The 19006-nt window shown below is 43.7% G+C and overlaps 1 protein-coding gene across 2 annotated transcripts in view; it reads left to right on the forward strand.

Annotated features, from left to right (window-relative positions):
* The window catches only part of mdga2a (MAM domain containing glycosylphosphatidylinositol anchor 2a), a 712576-nt gene that overhangs the window by 679570 nt on the left and 14000 nt on the right, over positions 1 to 19006 (forward strand). For both annotated transcript variants that reach the window (XM_078406708.1, XM_078406709.1), the window contains one exon: positions 8083 to 8213. In XM_078406708.1, the coding sequence (XP_078262834.1) occupies positions 8083 to 8213 (131 nt within the window). The remainder of the gene's footprint in view (positions 1 to 8082; positions 8214 to 19006) is intronic.

Below are 19006 nucleotides of genomic sequence, written 5' to 3' on the forward strand. Positions count from 1 at the left end.
TCTTTAGCTCTGGGAGGGCTAAGTCAGTAATTCTGTCAAGTGAACTTGGCTCTTGTTAACAGTCAATTTCTATGCCATACACACATTGAAATCTATGTCCAAAAATCAAGGCCCCCCCCCCAAGCTCGTGTATCATGCTCCAGTTTGTGGTAATGTGAGCTGGAAGTCGGCCCCACCTCATGTCATTAGCGTCTTTTGTACTGCAAACAGCATATAAGGTTTGTAGGAAGGAAATACAGGTACCGGTTTTCACTGAAGAGACTCTCAGTCTGAAGAAAGGCCTCGATCCGAAATGTCACCTCTTCTTTTTGCTCCAGAGATGCTGTCTGACCTGCCGTGTTACTCCAGCATTTTGTGTCTGTCAGCATGTAAGGTTACTCAACAGAGGACTGGAAAGGCCACTCAGCCCCTCTAGTCAAAGTCTCTTTCCAATGATTCAGTCATGACATTCCTCCCATACAGAGTCACAGCATGTTAACAGGGCCTTCGGCCCAACGTGCCCGTGCCATTGACTGGTCACTTTATTTTCTATTTGTGGGCGTGTGGCATCACTGGCGAGGCCAGCAGTTACGAGTTTCACTTGCGAGTGAGCAGCTGAGAGGAGGAGAAGCACGGGATATTTAAAAAGCAGAGCAACTGCTCCAAGCAATGCATAAAAGGAAGGACGGCACTAACGAAATGACTATTGGGAGAGGCTGCGTTGTAGTGCAAGTGCTGTGTTTGAAGGTAGGGGCTGAGGCTTTGGCTCGCTAGGCTCTGGCAAGGAGGCTGAACGGAGGGTGATGGCAAGAAGAGGAAAGGTATGTTTTTTAAAAAAATACACTTCCTTGATCTTAGTGCAGTAATGATTGCAGTCTGGATACTGGTATGCTCCTCCTGCAGGATGTGGGGAATCAGGGAAGCTTCCAGTGTCCCCGTGGACTACATCTGTGGGAAGTGCGTACCTGACTGACCGAGTGAGAAAACTGGAGTTGTGGCTGTACGACCTCAGGATCATCCAGGAGAATGAGAGAGTCACAGATAGGAGTTATACTGAATTAGTCACACGTAAATTACAGACAGAAAGTGGAAGGGTGACTATCAGGAAAGGGAGCAGGCAAAGAGAGCAGGAATCCCCTGTGACCATTCCCCTCAAAAACAAGAATACCCGTTTAGATACTTTTACAGTAAATGCGAAGGTTGATGAGAGCAGTGCCCCAGACAGAGTCCATATGAACTTCAGCAAAGCCTTTGCGTGGTAGGCTGCTCTGGAAAGTTAAATCGTATGGAATCCTGGGAGAGCTAGCCACTGCATTGGCTTCATGGAAGGATGCACAGGCAGTGGTGAAAGGTTTTTTTTGGACTGGATGCCCTAGGTGGTGTGCCTCAGGGATCGGTGCTGGGCCCATAGCTGCTTATCATCTATATCAATAATTTGGATGAAAATGTACAAAGCATGATTGGTAAGTTTGCCAATGACCGTAAAATAGATGATATCATAGACAGTGAAGGTATGACAAAATGCTGGAGTAACTCAGCAGGTCAGGCAGCATCTCAGGAGAGAAGGAATGGGTGACGTTTCGGGTCGAGACCCTTCTTCAGACTGAAGAAGGAATGGGTGACGTTTCGGGTCGAGACCCTTCTTCAGACTGAAGAAGGGTCTCGACCCGAAACGTCACCCATTCCTTCTCTCCTGAGATGCTGCCTGACCTGCTGAGTTACTCCAGCATTTTGTGATACCTTCGATTTGTACCAGCATCTGCAGTTATTTTCCTACACCTCATAGACAGTGAAGATGGTTATCAAAAATTACAATGGAATTTTGGTCAGCTGGGTAAGTTGGCTGAAAAATGGCTAGTGAAGTTTCATTCCGATAAAGGTGAGGTGTTGCAATTTAGGAAGTCACATCCAGGGTAGGACCTTCACAGTGAACAGTAGAGCCCTGGGGAGTTTTGGAGAGCAGAGGGATCATGATGTTATAGTTGTACAAGACGATGGTGAGGCTATATTTGGAGTATAGCGTTGAGTTTAAGTCTCACTTAAAGGAAGGATGTCATTAAGCTGGAAACAATGACAGAAGATGTACAAGGATGTTGCCAGGACTCGAGGACCTGGGCTTTAGGGAGAGGTAGAAAAGGCTAGGACTTTATTCCTGGGAGCACAGGAGGCTGATGAATGACCTTGTAGAGGTGTATAAAATCATGAAGGGAATCTATAGGGTGAATGCACCTAGTCTTTTCCCCAGAATAAGAGAATCGAGAACAAAAGGGCATAGGTTTAAGGTGAGAGAAGGAAGATTTAATAGGAACCTGAGGGGTTACTTTTTCACGCAGAGGGTGGTGGGTACATGGAATGAGCTGCCAGACAAAGTAGTTGAGGCAGATACAATAACAACATTTGAAAGATATTTAGACAGGTACATGGATAGCAAAAGTTTAGAAAGTTATGAGAAAATGAGGTTGGCTTAGATGAGGAATCTTGGACACCAGGGACGAGTTGGGTCAAAGGCCCTGTTCCCTTGTTGTATGACTCTATGGCTCTATAAGCATTTACTATTCATTCTTAATGGTTTCCAGAAATATTTTTTATCGAGTTTTGTTCGTTGACTAAACTTTCTAATGATTGGATGAGTTCCTCTCACACCAGGGATTCGTTTTGTTCAAGAAGAAGGTGGGATGCAGGAGTATCATCTCTGACCCAATAACAATGGTGATCAGGCATGAACTTCAACAGCACTTGAATGGCAAAGCTGACGTCTAGAAATTGCTAGGAGTGGTATAATCTTTCTGCTTCACAAAAACCCCTTTGTCCAGACAGAATGAGACTGATCATCTCTTCCTCTAAGACCTTGTTCACAATAGCCATGCTGACAGCAGGCTTCGAGACCTTATGTGCAGCCAGGCAGAGGTGCATGGTTGAAGGTCAATGATTTCAGAAGTAACACCCAATCCAAATGGAATCAATGGTCTTCACACTTGTGCTTGGCCTCTCAGAACAAAGACATTGTTTTGTATTCAGTTTGGTTGAGTAAAGATCCGAATCTCATGTACAGGTAATGGTAGACATTCGCTGCAAAGAATAAAAATCCCAGAGGCCCTAGAAATAGTGTCTGAATGGAAGAGAGATACCAATAAATCTCTTTCAAACTCATGAGAGGATGTGTTTTTGCCTGTTAGTCCATATGTTTTACTGTTGCCTGTTAGTCCATATGTTTTACTGTTGCCTGTTAGTCCATATGTTTTACTGTTGCCTGTTAGTCCATATATTTCATTGAAATTGCAGTTTAGATTTTTTTTTAGATTTAGAGATTTAGAGTTGGCTCTTGGCATCACACAGAAGGCAATTGGATGATATTATTTCAGAGAAAAGAGTTGGAAGCAGTTTTGTTCAGTAAGCTGTGAAGCTCAGGTCCTAGTTAGCCTTTCCCATGTAAAGGAAAAAGACAGCGTGAAGTATGCTGCAAATGATCCATAAACCCTCGTTTGCTCACACGTAGGAATCTTTGCGGATGCAGAGAATGATATGCTGCCCTATTCCAAATCAGCTGCACCGTAGGATTTGAGACCATTAGCCATGTTTCAACAAAGGAAAACCACTTGCCCAATTTATTATCATATCATATCATATCATATATATACAGCCGGAAACAGGCCTTTTCGGCCCTCCAAGTCCGTGCCGCCCAGCGATCCCCGCACATTAACACTATCCTACACCCACTAGGGACAATTTTTACATTTACCCAGCCAATTAACCTACATACCTGTACGTCTTTGGAGTGTTCTTTCACAGTACGAGTACCTGGATTTCTGTAACATATGCCACAGAAGGCTGTGAAGGTCAAGTCAGTGGATACATTAAAGGCAGATATAGATAGATTTTTGATTAGTACAGTTGTCAAAGGTTATGGTGAGAAGGCAGGAGAATGGCGTTAGGAGGGAGAGATAGATCAGCAATAATTGAATGGCGTAGACTTGATGGGCCAAATGGCCTAATTCTGTTCCTATCACATGATCTTACGATATTATCAGGGTATAATCGTGTCATAATTTAGTTACTAGATGATTAACCAAAGTTCTTGACATTTGACCCAGAGACATGAATTTAGATCAACAGACCACAATCGGTGAGGATAGGTGACAACATCTCCTATTCAATAATTCAATAATTCCTCAATTATGCGTTCTCAGTCCCTGCTCTCCTCCCTATACATGAATGTATGACCTACTTCGGCTTGAACACCATCCACAGCTTTGCATAAGACACCACTCTGAATGAGCCGAATCACAAGAATCTCCAATGACTCTTACAATCATCTATAGATACACCAAAGTAAGCATACTGTCTGGGTGCATCATAGCATGGTTTAGGAATGGCTCTGTCCAAGATGGCAAGAAATTGCAGAGTTTTACATGTAGCCAGTCTGGGCCGGACTTCCAACTATTGACTCCATCTATCCAATACTGTCTCCAAAAAGCAGCCAAGATGTGTCCAACCCTGATCATTCCTTTTACCCCTTGCTCGTGTGGCAGAAGGTACAGAAACATGAAAACATGCCCCTCCAGACTCAGGAGCACTGAATATTATTGAAAGTTAAAAGCTTTTTCCCCTCTGTTATTAGGCTTCTGAATGGTCCTTACATAAGCTAAGGTACTATCCGAGTCACCTCTACCCGATTGTGGACATTGGACTATTCACAAAATGCTGGAGTAACTCAGCAGGTCAGGCAGCATCTCGGGAGAGAAGGAATGGGTGACGTTTCGGGTCGAGACCCTTTGTCTATGGAACTGACGCACTACAATGCTGAGAACTATATTCTGCTCTACCTATTGTACCTGATTTGATGTGATTGTATTTATATCAGGTATATCTGATGTGTTTGGATAGCATGCAAAACAAAGCTTGTCACTGTACCTCGGTGCGAGTGACAATAAAAACCTAAACCTAAACCTAAATCCTAAAAACCTACCTTGGCAGTTGAAGAGTTTGATTTCAAGCGATTAAATAAATGTGGATTTTAACAAGCCAGCATCAGTAATGATAAACATGAATACTGAATTATTATAAAAACTCATCTGATTCGCTAGTGTCCTTCAGGGAAGGAAATGTGTTATCCTCGCCTGCCTGATCCATTTGTGATCCACCAATGTTCCTCCGCAGTTCAGGGGGCATTAGCAATTGGTAACTAATGCCAGTTTTTCCAATGGCTTCCATATATCATGAACATTTGAAAATGTGACAGTTTTGAGTTTTCTTTCCAAAGCCGACCAGCTTTACTGACAGAAAATCGGATTGAAAATAACAATCAGCAAATCTGTACCTGGAATGACTTCTGCAAGGAAAGTAACACAATTTCTTTAAAATCAATTTGTTAACCTACTAATTGGAACATTATTCTCTAACGGAAGTCATGAAGCATTCTATAGTTCTTGTACCAGTATGTTGACACCAAGCCGACATGAGTTGCCAATAGCTATTTCACTTTCTAGCTGTCCTATATATATATATTTTAACATTTCCATAGGTTTTTGAGTAAATAAAAAGGGAAAATGCCAGAATTTCTAAGCAGGTGAGGTACTGTAACACTGTAAGAGAAATAGAATTAATGTTTCAGACTGATGAATTCATTCTGGTGAAAAGTCATCGACCTGAAACGTTATCTCTGTTTCTCTCTCCACAGATGCTGCCTGATCTGCTGAGCATTTCCAGCATTTTGTCTTTTTACTTCAGATTCGGAGCATCTGCAGTATTTTGGTTTTGTAAGTTTGTGATGAATTTGCCTGAAACCAATTTGTTTTCAATTGTTTGCAAACTTCTACAAGTCTATGTATCTAATTGGATTTGCCTTAAATCAGACTGAATAGGTTTGATCTTGTACATGTTCCGTAATAAGGTGATGGCTGTGCAGAGAATTACAGTCCACCTTCTATGTTCTCGTTATACTGTTGGCTGTGCATTTGCACTTGAGTTTTAGAATAAACTAGACCAAGTGGACCCGTTGGGCCCATTCCACATAGAGGGGGGACAGGGAAGGGGAGAGGGTGTCGTCACTGAGTGAGACCTGGACCCAAAGTCTCTCTTGTATTGGTGTAGCACCCTCAACCCCCCCCCCCCCAATCAATCCCCCTTATCGCCCCCTCCTCCCCCCACTGACCCACACCATCTCCCCTACCCCACCCGCACTTGCCCCTCCCCTGCCCATCCCCACTTGCCCCTCCCCCACTTGCCCATCCCCTATCCCCACTCCCCTTAGCCCTGCCTCCACCCCCATTTCCCCCTCCCCACCCCTATTCCCCCCTCCCCTCACCCCCACTCGCTCCATCCCCTACCCCCCCTCCCTGCCCGCACCCCATTCTCCCCCCCACCCCCAATCTTCCCTCCTCCCCACTTCCCACCCAGCGCATTAGTTAAAGGTCCGGGGGTGGGGGGCGGGGGAGCGCATTAGTTAAAGGTCCCGGGGGGGGCAGCGAGAACGAGCTGATCTCTTGAAGACGTGCGGGTCCTATTGTGACGTCACACACTGAATACCGGCGGGGGGGGGGGGGGGGAGCGCGAGCTCATGTCACAGGCGCACGGGTGCCATGGTGACGTCACACGCTGAAGACCTTCAAGAAATGGGTTAGAAAGGACATTTTTAAACTTTAAAATCTCTCTAGCTTTAAAAATGTAGCTTCAATTTAAATGAGAGTTGTTAGAGATTATGCCCAGGATAATGTTAAGTAACGTGGTGCAAATATTGTGGCGCTATGGTGTACCGTTTTGGCTGTGCGAACCACAAACACACATATACACGGACAGAGAGTTTTAGTAATATACTAGACCAAGTGGACCCATTGGGCTCATTCCTCGTAGAGGTGGAACAGGGAAGGGGAGAGGGTGTTGTCACTGAGTGAGCCCTGGACTCAAAGCCTCTCCTGTATTGGTGTAGCATCCTCAACCCCCCCCACTCAAACCCCTTATCCCCCCTCCTCCCCCCACTGACCCACTCCATCCCCCCTACCCCACCCCCACTTGTACCTCCCCTGCCCCACCCCCACTCCCCCAGCCTTGCCTCCACCCCCATTCCCTCCTCCCCACCCCTATTCCCCCCGCCTCCTCTCCTGACCCCCACCTCCCTCCCCTCCCCCCATCCCCACTCTCCCCTCCTCCCCACCCCCACTCTCTCCTGCGCCCCACTGCCCCCCTTCCTCCCCACCCCCACTGTTCCCCCCACCCCCCACTGCCCCCTCCCCACCCTCTCCTCCCCCCACCCTCCCCTCCCCCCACCCCCACTCTCCCCGATCCCCTCCCCCCACTCTCCCCCTCCTCCTCCCACCCCCATGCTTCCCCTCCTCCCCCCACCCTCACTCTATCCCTCCTCCCCCCACTCTTCCCCTACCCCTACCCCCACCCTCCCCTCCACCCGGCCACCACGCCCACTCCCCTCCGTGGAGCCGTTGGCTGCGAAAGACACTTACCAGTCCCCATGCATTCAACGCTGACTGCCAATGTGCGAGTCTCTGCCGGGGCGGGGCCGGGCGAGAGGCGAGGTGAGAGGCGAGAGGCGAGGTGAGAGGCGATGTGAGAGGGGGGAGGTGCGAGGGGCGAGGGGAGGGGAGGGGAGAGGGGAGGGGAGGGGAGGGGAGAGGGAACGACTGAGCGCGGGTAGGCGGCGGCGCTGCCGGCAGCCATCTTGCTTTGGCGAGTGAGGAGCAAATGAAGTCGAACGTGGAGCATTGTGACGTCATAAGCTGAGGAGTTTGAGGAAATGGGTTAGAAAGTGAATTTTTAAACTTTAAAATGTCTGTAGCTTTAAAAATGTAGCGTCAAATTGCATGAGAGTTGTTAGAGATTATGCCCAGGATAATGGTGAGTAACATGGTGCAAAAATTGTGGCGCTATGGTGTATCGTTTTGGCTGTGCGAAGCAGCAAAGTTATGGTGTGCACAAACACACATACACACGGACAGAGAGTTTTGGTAATATAAATTATATAGATATAGATATAGATAGATAATTAAGAGCATTCTACCAGTCTGTAGCAACTGTTCCACTTGAAGAAACTCTTGGATCAGGACCTAATAAAAAAGTCTGCTCAATTCTTCTTTGTGCTGTTTTGCTTTTTAGGTACTTTGAAACTTTTCCTTCGATTCAAAGGATCGACCATTACCGAAAATCTCATCTGGAGTATGTCTGGCAACCAAGGGGATCAGTGGGTTCATGCAAGTATCAACATCAATCCAAGTGGAACTTTTCAGGTGGGAAAATAAGAATTACTATAATACGTTGTGGCAGAGATTGGCATTTGTAGGTATCTCTTAAGTACCAGCCATTTTGATTGTGTATTGCAATGTATGACTCTAAGTGCGCGTGCAAATGGAATTAGCTTGGATGGGGCATAGAAACATAGAAAATAGGTGCAGGAGTAGGCCATTCAGCCCTTCGAACCAGCATCTCCAATCAATATGATCCTGGCTGATCATCCAAAAGAACTAAATCTAACTCTCTCTTGAAAACATCCAGTGAATTGGCCTCCACTGCCTTCTGTGGCAGTATGAATGAGATGGGCTGAAGGGCCCATTTCCACGTTGCATGACTCCATGACACAAAGAAAAAAATTGAATTCATAATATTACACATGTTTTGGTGAACATTGAAAATCACTTTTCAGGTTTGATCAGTAAACGTTATTGGCTCTTAATTAAGCTTGGACAATAACATCCAATTGCTTAATGTATATCATTGAAATGCCGGTCTGATGTCCTCCTCTATCAACTCCTACAAAATGACTGGGGTAATTTATCAGCAGGAATCCAGTAGGTGAAAGTTACGAACAATGTATTGGAAGGCGTTTGAATAATTGGTTGGCATCCTTTAGGAGTTCCAATAGGATGTCTAATGTTATTATTGTGCTTCTCAGAGCCTGCAAGGGAAAAGTTCTGGGCTGCCCTTATGTAATGGGCTGGAGGCTCTTTTGATTGAAGAGATGGCTTGTGCTTTGAGTGAAGGTTAAAGGTTGAAATGAGGCCTGTGACAATGGGAAGTAGCGGTGCCAACTATCTCTCTCCCAAATGAGGGACAAGGTGACGTCACCGCCCCGCGCCCCACATGACCTCACCCAGCCAGCGGCCACGTGCTACCACTACCAATGGCGTCCGCCCAGGCTGGGAGGCGGATTGCTACGCAACCGCCGTTAGGCAGTGCCGGGGCCTCCGGGCCTATACTTTCGGGACCTACACTGTCCGGACTTACACTGTCCAGACCTACAGTGTCCGGGCCTTCAGTGTCCGGGCCTACAGTGCCCGGGCCTACACTGTCTGGACCTACACTGTACGGACCTACACTGTCCGGGCCTACAGTGTCCGGGCCTACAGTGTCCGGGCCTACAGTGTCCGGGCCTACAGTGCTCCCCGGGCCTAATACGGGACAACGGCGGTGCCGTACGGGACAAACCAATTTAGCCCAATATACGGGATGTCCCGGCTAATACAGGACAGTTGGCAACCCTGGTGGGAAGCCTGGTGTTCCTGCAGAGCCTAGCAGACCACTCCCCTGCTCTTGTTCCGAAAACAACGTGAAGCATCCAGTTTTGCTCTTCTTTGGCAGTTCTGAATGGTGCAATTTGATCCCCAAAATGACATTGAAGGCCTTATTCACAAAATGCTGGAGTAACTCAGCTGGTCAGGCAGCATCTCAGGAGAGAAGGAATGGGTGATGTTTCAGGTCGAGACCCTTCTTCCCTTCACTATATTCCTAACGAGATAGTTGCCTACAAGAGTGAAATTATTCTGGCAACTCTGCCTCTTGCAAAAAGGTCATACCTTTAAAATGGAGATGAGAAGGAATTTCTTTATCCAGAGGGTGGTGAATCTCTGGAATTTATTGCTACAGACAACTATGGGGGTCAAGTCATCGGGTATTTTTTAAACGGAGATGGATAGGTTTTTGATTAGTAAGGGCGTCAAAGATTGTGAGGAGAAGGCAGGAGAATGAGATTGAGAGAGAAAAATAGAACTGCCATGATCGAATGGCAGAGTAGACTTAATGGGCTTAATTCTGCTGCTATGTCTTATGGTGTTGTTTAGAATAGTAACAAAAACCACACGTGTGACTTTTCCTGCAATTTTCTGAGAGCCAGCATATTTTTAGCATATCTGAATGCAGATGCGCAATGGTGTCATTTGAAGACCACTGCTTTATTTTCACAGAATAACACAGGCCATTCGGCGATGAGAGGCACTTTTCGTATTAATCGGCCAGCACTTGGCCCACAGCCATCTAGGCCTTAGCGATCCATGTACTCAAAGACATGATTCTGTTGTAAACATATAAACTGCAGCAGACTGTGATGCAAACAAAAGTAGTAGAACTTTGTTGGGATTATTTGGGTGAATTTGCAACACACGAAGCAGCCAAATTCAAGTGAACGACAAGGCACAAGCTTGGCATAAAACCAATATAAGATCATTAAAAGGTTAGAATCTGAGGTCAGCCATGTCTCCTGTCATACCAATACTGTTTCTCAAGTCCATTTAACCATTCTTCTCATCTCATGATGACTAAAATCCAATGATTTACAAACTCTCAAATACATTTTTTTACAGCTGGTACATATTTGAGATATGCATGATTTCAACAAAATATGTTATTGCAACTTCAACAAATCTATCTGATTTACAGCTGATCTGTTCATGCTGTCCTTGCTTCTGGACTCTCCAGACAGAAACCAACTCTCAGCATCTACCTTGTCAACCTGTCAGTCTGGGACTTGTTGATTCCCACCTCACACAGATGGTGCCAAATCTGTCTGCACCTAACACATATACAGGGGATGTCAAGATGACCTAGCTAATGTGGAAGTTATGCAGCAAGCATGGGTTTCTTTGAAGACCTATTAATGGCGCTGAGAATGTGAAGAGTGAGAATTTTGAGGACAACCATTACCTTTGCTTTTCACAAGTTTAAGCTCCTGCAGGGAAAATCATTGTGTTACTTGTGTTCTGAAATGGGGCTCAATTAAACTCCATGAGAGCTTGGGTTTGGTAACACGAGTTTCCCACCCTATGATTTGAGCGAGGGTTAACGTCCTCATCACTTGATCCCTTGAGATCTTGCTCTACCACTTTCTTGCTTGTGGGTCTAGTCTCAAGGAAGGTCTGACCCTTTGTCGTGTGAGCTGGTGTTGGCAGGCCTGTGCGCAGTCATTCCCAGAATCTGCGCAACTCCTGAAATGAGTACGCTGAAAAGAATTCCAGATAGAGAAGTAGTTTTGTTCCTTTGAATAGAGTGAGGTTAAAATGCATTTTGAGAATAAAATGTTTTGCACTGTAATGCAATTCCATGGTAGTAATTGGCACCTTAACTTCACTTTGGCTTGGCACCATCATTTGTTTCCTGAGAAGATTATTTTCTTTTGTAAAAGCCCAGACTACTAAATTAAACCATTGTGTATTCTTGACTAGCGTTCCACTGGGGTTTGACTCAATCTGCTAAAACCACATTCAGTAGTGACCTCCAGCACCCCTTGCATCACACCAAGGCATTGTGCATGCTTCAAACCTGAGGCACTTCATTAATAAACTGCACAGTGCAATGGTTTTTTTGGGAGTCATTCAAAAGCACATTGTTTTCATATAGTTTCAGGGACAAAGCCATAAACAGCATTTACTCTTGAATTGTTTGGGACCGGTGGGAGAGTGATTGAATTTCAATCGTGAATGAGAGTGTTTTTGCTCCCTCCTGTCACAATATTTTCTTAACTCACCTGTTACCTGTGGCATCAATCACTGACCACACAGTTTAAGATAATCCTCTGGCTTCATTATTAGCACTTGTGTTCTGGTAATGCAAAATAATTCTATCTTGCACTGATTTGTGAGCCTCTATTTGAGCAGTTGTCCTTTCTGACATTACCGTGTATCCTGGGCTAAGAAAGGAGAATAAAATTAGCCATTGGCAAGACTCTGGTCCAGTATGTTTCAAAACAGGGCCTCATTAATTAGTGGTAAAGATAGAATTTGATCACCCGCATATCCACTTTTACTCTTTAAACTCATACAAAGAATAGCTAATTACATTACTGGAGCTCACTAAGGCACATGCACACTTCTCCAAAGATGGAAAAATAATATAATGAAATAATCGTAATCAAATGAGTAATTGCACAAAATTGGATTAAAATTCAAGAAAGCCATATTTGCATTAGTGGCCTGATGTTTAATGCAACACAATCTGCTGCCCTGGAAATGTGAATGGAACTTGGGAAAAATGATTAAACTAACATTAGCCAATAGACATTTGGCAGAGCGCCTTACCATAAAGCAAAAGAGGCCTTCCCCAACCCTGTTGCCTACTTCATCCGTTGCTCCTCCACTAAACTATCACTAAACCCTAAACCCCCCCCCCAACTTATCACAGCCCCATTCCTACCTCAACTCCCTTCCTAAGAATACCACTTGAACTGCGCTACATTGCAGGTCTATTTCATCCCAAGCCAAAGAAGATACCTCCCCGTAGCAACACAAGTTAGCAAAGCCAGTACTCTCAATAACTGATGGATGCTATTATTCTAAATGGTGATCTACTAATTTTCATTAATTATTCCTTAAGGGTTAACAAAGTTAACATTTTTTTCAAACCTACAAACCTGTACGTCTTTGGGATGTGGGAGGAAACAAGTACTCAGAGGAAACCAACGCAGTCACAGGTAGAACATGCAAACTCCATATAGACAACCCACAAATGAAGAGACCAATTTGACTGGCATTTCATGTGCCTGATTATGTGATATGACTGGAAAGGGTTAAACAATTAGACACACCCCCCCCCCCCCTTGGCCATTCTAATCATCAATTCCGTGGACTGTACGTTCAATTTTCACACTGGAGACTTGAAATGATAATCAAACTGGCAGTTTAACTGAGCAGTGAATAAATGCCAAATGTCAGAGATACCATATTTAAGGAAGAATTTTTAAAACAAGTCCTCAGGGCAAATCTAGAAGATCCCTTGGCTCTACAGCATCCCTCTCCCCATCAGAACTGCCCCCTCCATCGACTCCTTTAAGTCCAGGCTCAAAACATATTTCTACTCCCTAGCGTTTGAGGCTCTTTGAGGAGGCGCTGTGAACTGTTTGCGTGCTACTGTATGTTTTCATTTTTTTTCTATTGGAACCTAATCAAATGTACAGCACTTTGGTCAACGTGGGTTGTTTTTAAATGTGCTATACAAATAAAATTGACTTGACTTGACTTGACTTATATGAAGAAAGTAGGCTGTTTTTGCTGTTATCCCAATGTTGGTGTTGGCTGTATAATAACAGAAGCCGTACACCTAGATAATAAACCAAAGACTTTATTAACTACATAGCAAGCATGACCTTACGCCTGCACGTTGCACTTACACTAACCCGAATCACCCAAGCAGCAGTCACTCAAAAGCCAAAGGGGCGTAACTACAAAAGCATGACACATAACATGAGTGACACCATTACACTAATGTACACCCAACTATCATGAGTATATTGTCTCGTCTTCATTCTTGTGATGTTTCTGCATTCATGTGATTGACAAAGTGGCTGCTATATTTCCTTTCTCTACAAGGGTTACTAATTTGAGAAGTGGAATACTTTATTGTCACACGTGACAATGGGACAGTGAAATTATTTGCTTGCATACCCAATGCATACAAATAACGGCCACCTACTGCGCAGATAACGTTACAAAGTACGCTGGCTCCTCCTTTGTTCCCCCCACACACCCCTCCCTCCCCACCCCACAGCGGTTCCCCTACGTCCGGTCCCCATTGTTCTTTGTTCTCCCTCCCTCCCCATTGTCCATTGTTCTCCCCTCCCCCTCACGGTGGTGCCCCCATGTCTTTAATTGGTTGTGCGATGTGTTACTTGAACGCAAGTTCTTGACTTTTCTGTCCTGATCCCGCAGACTTTTCGGAAACTCTTTCAGAGAATCGGCAATTTTATAAATTGTTTTCTTTGAATGACTTTTTTAATTGTAAGGAGCCCACAGATGCAAACACTGAAAGGCAGATTAGTCTTTTTAATTCTCCTTGTAAGAGAAAGAAAGGAACACATTTTGATGCTGCATTCATGAAGGAGAGCTGACATTGGTGACAACCTTGGCTTTTTAAGTGCAATGATGTAATTAAATGTGGAATTCTCTGCCTCAGAAGGCAGTGGAGGCCAATTCTCTGAATGCTTTCAAGAGAGAGCTAGATAGAGCTCTTAAGGATAGCGGAGTCAGGGGGTATGGGGTGAAGGCAGGAACGGGGTACTGATTGAGAATGATCAGCCACGATCACATTGAATGGTGGTGCTGGCTCAAAGGGCCGAATGGCCTACTCCTGCACCTATTGTCTATTGTCTATAAACAAGGCAGTCTAATTGCATCTAGCAGGTTGCCAGAGAACGTTTGTGACTACAGATGGAAAATTTGTGATCACCAGTCTTCCTAATTGTGGTCGCATTAGCATTCAGAGGCAGAATAAAAGTTAAGACGTGTATAATATTTCTCGTAGGAGTTAATTTTATTTCAATCTAAGTCTTTTAGAGCAAGAATTGAGTTTGCGGGATGACAAGTTTAATATTGCATACAAAAAAATATACTGGGTTTTTGACTTTGTGACTGAAACCTCAGCTTCAGGGGAAACAATGGATACCTTGACGTTCTAGCAACTGATCAATTTCATGTCAACTGCAATGAATTCTTCCATTCGGTTGCAATTGGGGGGGATTGCAGGATAGGTTGGAGAATACTTCCCTGGGATGCAAGGTTGTCAGTTTTGATTAAAAACTGACATGGGTTATGTATTGCATAAAAAGATGTAAACACAGAAAGGCAGATTGGCTTGAGGGAACTGAACCACCTTGGTCGTCAGGCAGTGAAGGGCTGCAGAAAGATTGAAAAGGTCAATGTTGTGCCCTGCAGTAGGACAGGGCAAAGAGATTAGTCTTTTTAAGTGAAATAAGTCAGAAGACTGTGGTTAGCAATACACTCTCTTTAACTTTGTTTTATTATATGATGCAGATGGTACCAATTTTCAGTACATATTTTTAAGATAAAGTAGAATTATGATCTGCAAAACAATTTTGCGTACATTAAAGAAACTGAAATAGAAAGGAAAACATGAAGGTTTTAGACATGAGGTCATTAAATCTTAGACTGGTCAATTTGAATGGTACTATCATGGAACAATACAACATCGAAACAGGGCCTTTGGCCCAAACTTCTCCATGCCGACCATGATATCCACCAAAGCTAGACCCTTTTGCTTGTGTTTGGGCCATATCCCTCCAAACCTTTTCTATCCATGTACCTGTTTAAATGTCTTTTAAGTGTTGTTATTGTATCTGTCTCAACCACATTCTCTCACAGCTCCTTCCATATACCTTTAGAGATACAGCGTGTAAACAGACACTTTGGCCTATTAAATCCGCGACGACCAGCGATCACCCCTGTACACTAGCACTACCCTACACACTAGGAACAATTTACAGTTTTTACCAAAGCCAATTGACCTACAAACCTGTACGGCTTTGGAGTGTGAGAGGAAACTGGAGCACCCAGAGAAAACCCACGTGGTCACAGGGAGAACATACAGACTCCTTACAGACAGCACCCATAGTCAAGATCAAACCCGGTTCTCTGGCGCTGTAAGGCAGCAATTCTACCACTGTACCACTGTGCGTAACCTTCCAGACTAGCCTACAACGTGGGACCTTATCAAAAGTCTTGCCAAAGTCTATATAGACATCTACTGCCTTGCCCTCATCAATCCTCTTGGTTACTTCTTCAAAAAACCCTTAACAGATTTGTGAGAAGCTTAAGAAGAATGGAAATTTGTCAAAGCCAGCAGGAGTCAAGCTACAGCCTTGGTTTTTATGTATTAATTCTGAACTTAGATGATGTTTCATTCTTGCTCTAGAAGGTTGTCTTCGGTACCTCATGGAAATCAGACCGTGTCAGAGCAAAAGACATGTCACCAACTCACCATTCAGGGTAATGCTGATGAACTGAAGATCATGGTGAACAAGTTATCTGTTGCTTGGGCCACGTTACATGGATATCAATATCTATGTTATATGAACCTAAAATCTCTGTTATGAACAAATATCTGGGCAGAGAAATTACTTTTGTTACCTTAGCTTAACTCTTACCAGCTCACAGCTTTGATGAAAACTTCAGTGTGAATATTACCACAAAACTCAATCACAGTGGGCAAACTGGCCTCAAATGTCTGGAACAGCAAGATCTTATTCTGAAAATAATAGTTTCAATCCATCAGGAATTTTTCTCAATTCTCTCCGTGTAGCTATGTTCCAAGTAGGTGTGGAAATTAATCAGTTTCCCTCCTTGAAGTCTCCAAAGAATTCTTCACTTGGAATCATTTGGGAATAATGGATCACCAACAATGAAATCCTCAATTAGGCTGACCTAGTAGATGACACTGGATGCTCACATAAATCTAAGACACATTGACACTTAAAGCATACCGCAAGAATAAGCACAAAATGCTGGAGTAAAACAACGGGCCAGGCAGCATCTCCGGAAAACATGGGTCAGTGAGGTTTCGGGTCAGAACCCTTCTTCAGATTCGCTGAGTTACTCCAGCTTTTTTGTTGTTGTAAATCAGCATGTGTGGTACCTTGCGTCAAAGCATACCATACCTGATAAACATTGTGCTCAGTGGCCATTTTAAGAACCACAGACAGTGCAGAGAAAGGACAGGTATAAGAATAGGAAAGGTTTAGAGGGATAAGGGGCCAAACGTGGGTAAGTGGGACTAGAGTAGATGGGGCATCTTGCTCGTCATGGATGTTGGGCTGAAGGGCCTGTTTGCATGCTGCATGACTGTATGACAAACCTCCAATACAGAGACAATGTTAAGTAAATTCTGGAGAAAAAAAATCATTCCCACTGATATCCGGGGAATTACGTCCATAGCTGCCAAATGTAAAATTGTGTCAAGCAATGTGCAATCACCATGGAAAGCCACCAGAGAGACCAAAGCTTACAATCTAGCCTGGAAGTGCACCATGCCCCAGACTCCTTTTGCTAGGCCGATCTGTTGGTACTGACGGAAGACGTGCAGCTAATGCTTTGGCCTTTTTTTCTCACATTGACTGCCTGGCTCTGTGTCATTCTTTAAAATATTGGATAATTTTCCTGTTTGAAATTAAAAATTGATCTTTAGAAAATGAATCTGCCACTGAATCATCTTTGGAAGGCTTAAAATGTGATGGATAAGTGATTTCCATAGCCCAACCTGTTTAATAACCTGAGGTGCAGCTATAGAATCATGAACCAACATCTAATCATTTTCCCACAGTACTTTACAGGATATTTTGTGGATTAAGATATGTTCACAGTATATGTATTATGCAGAAATGTCCATGGAAATTGCATTTGCACTGAAGTAGCAAAGCTGGGCAGACGCACAACTTGGTTAGTGCGTCAAACCTACACCTGCCAATCTTACCGTATTGAACTGGGTTGAGGGGCTTTATAGCCAATTCTAGCTCGTATTTCTTGTATCATCCCAGTTGGTTATGGTTGATAACCTCTGTTCTATTGAAAGGAACCATACGTTCAGACAATATCATGGTGCTTTCTAATTAGTTTCTAAAAATGGTCAGTGGTCAAGATTTTGTGGCATTCCACCAAACATTAGTGAATGTCAATGGAAATGTCATTATTATAATTATCACAAGAGCAAAAAAGCAATTTATTTTTGTAGCAAAGTTTGCAGACCAAGAATGTTATCCTAACTGGAGAATTGAGCATGTCATTCATGTTGACATTTCGGTGGGGTGCTGAAGGAATGTTGTACAGCTGGGTGCTGCTATCTTTTGGATGAGAAGTTAAGTCATGCCATGGTCTTGATAATCAAAGAGCAAGATATTTTTTTTGAGGACTTTTGGTCTTTAATTGGCAATAAAAAGGGTTAACTGGATTAATAGGGTGTGAAGAAAGGTCCAGTCCTGAAACATCACCTATCCATGTTCCCCTGTGATGCTGCCTGACCCGCTGAGTTACTCCAGCATTTTGTGTCTTTTTTTCGTATACTAGCATCTGGTGTTCCTTGTGTCTAGGATGATCTGGTTCATTGTTTTTTTTATTTGTAGGACATAGCTGTGGTCGAATTAATTGTCCAAAAAGTTTGCTTTAAAACCATAACTAAAATTCAGAACTCAGTGGTTGTCAAGATCTTTTAGAGGAAGGGAAAGGCTGTATAAAAATGCAGGCTATTCTTCCCAATGCAGCCTCAGCACTGATTCCAATGAAAATGTGTCAGTACAGACTGAAAAGGAATGAGTGAATTGGACAGGTTCAAATTGAATTCGAGTGGCACAACAGGGCAGGTTTATTAAAAGAAATGCTTCTACTTGGGAAATGAATTCTGGAAGAGTGTTCAAATGTATTCCTGGTCGATGAGAGGTCTTCTTTCAGGATTCTAAATTGCTTTGGGCAATTTAACGTTACACAACAGTGGCTGTGAGTCTACTTCAATGCATTCTGATATTCAAGTCTAATAAGGTTAGCAGTACTTCAAATAGAAGAATCAATGTGTTCTAATATTAGATGTTCCACAAAAATTGATTCCTGGGCACTTTAAGCAGGATTAAATGAATCATATATCAGACATTAAAAGTTTGGGAAGGTTTGGTGTTACCAGGAAGGAAAATGTGCCTTTCTTCATGACTGCCGTTGCATGCACAAGGATAAATAAAATGTGCTCCCCCAGTGTCCATTTCCAGCAGGAAACAGTTCTCAAAGCAGGGCAAGAAGGTGGCCAGTATCAATAATGCTGTTATTTAAGAAGCTTATTAAGGGCAACATTTCACTGGGAGCACAGAATTATGGAATCATCCTTCCAGCAAAAGAAAGGTTTAAGGTGTTTGAAGCAAGAGAGTGAAGCTGGTTTGTAGGTTTAGACGAACATCCACTGAGTGTGAAATTCTTAAGTAGTAATTTGATTTATTTTTTTTAAACAGTGTTTCCTCTAACCTGCTCTTTAGAAAATTATGTTATAGTCA

Source organism: Rhinoraja longicauda, chromosome 10 (assembly GCF_053455715.1).
Source record: "Rhinoraja longicauda isolate Sanriku21f chromosome 10, sRhiLon1.1, whole genome shotgun sequence".
Lineage (NCBI taxonomy): Eukaryota > Metazoa > Chordata > Chondrichthyes > Rajiformes > Arhynchobatidae > Rhinoraja > Rhinoraja longicauda.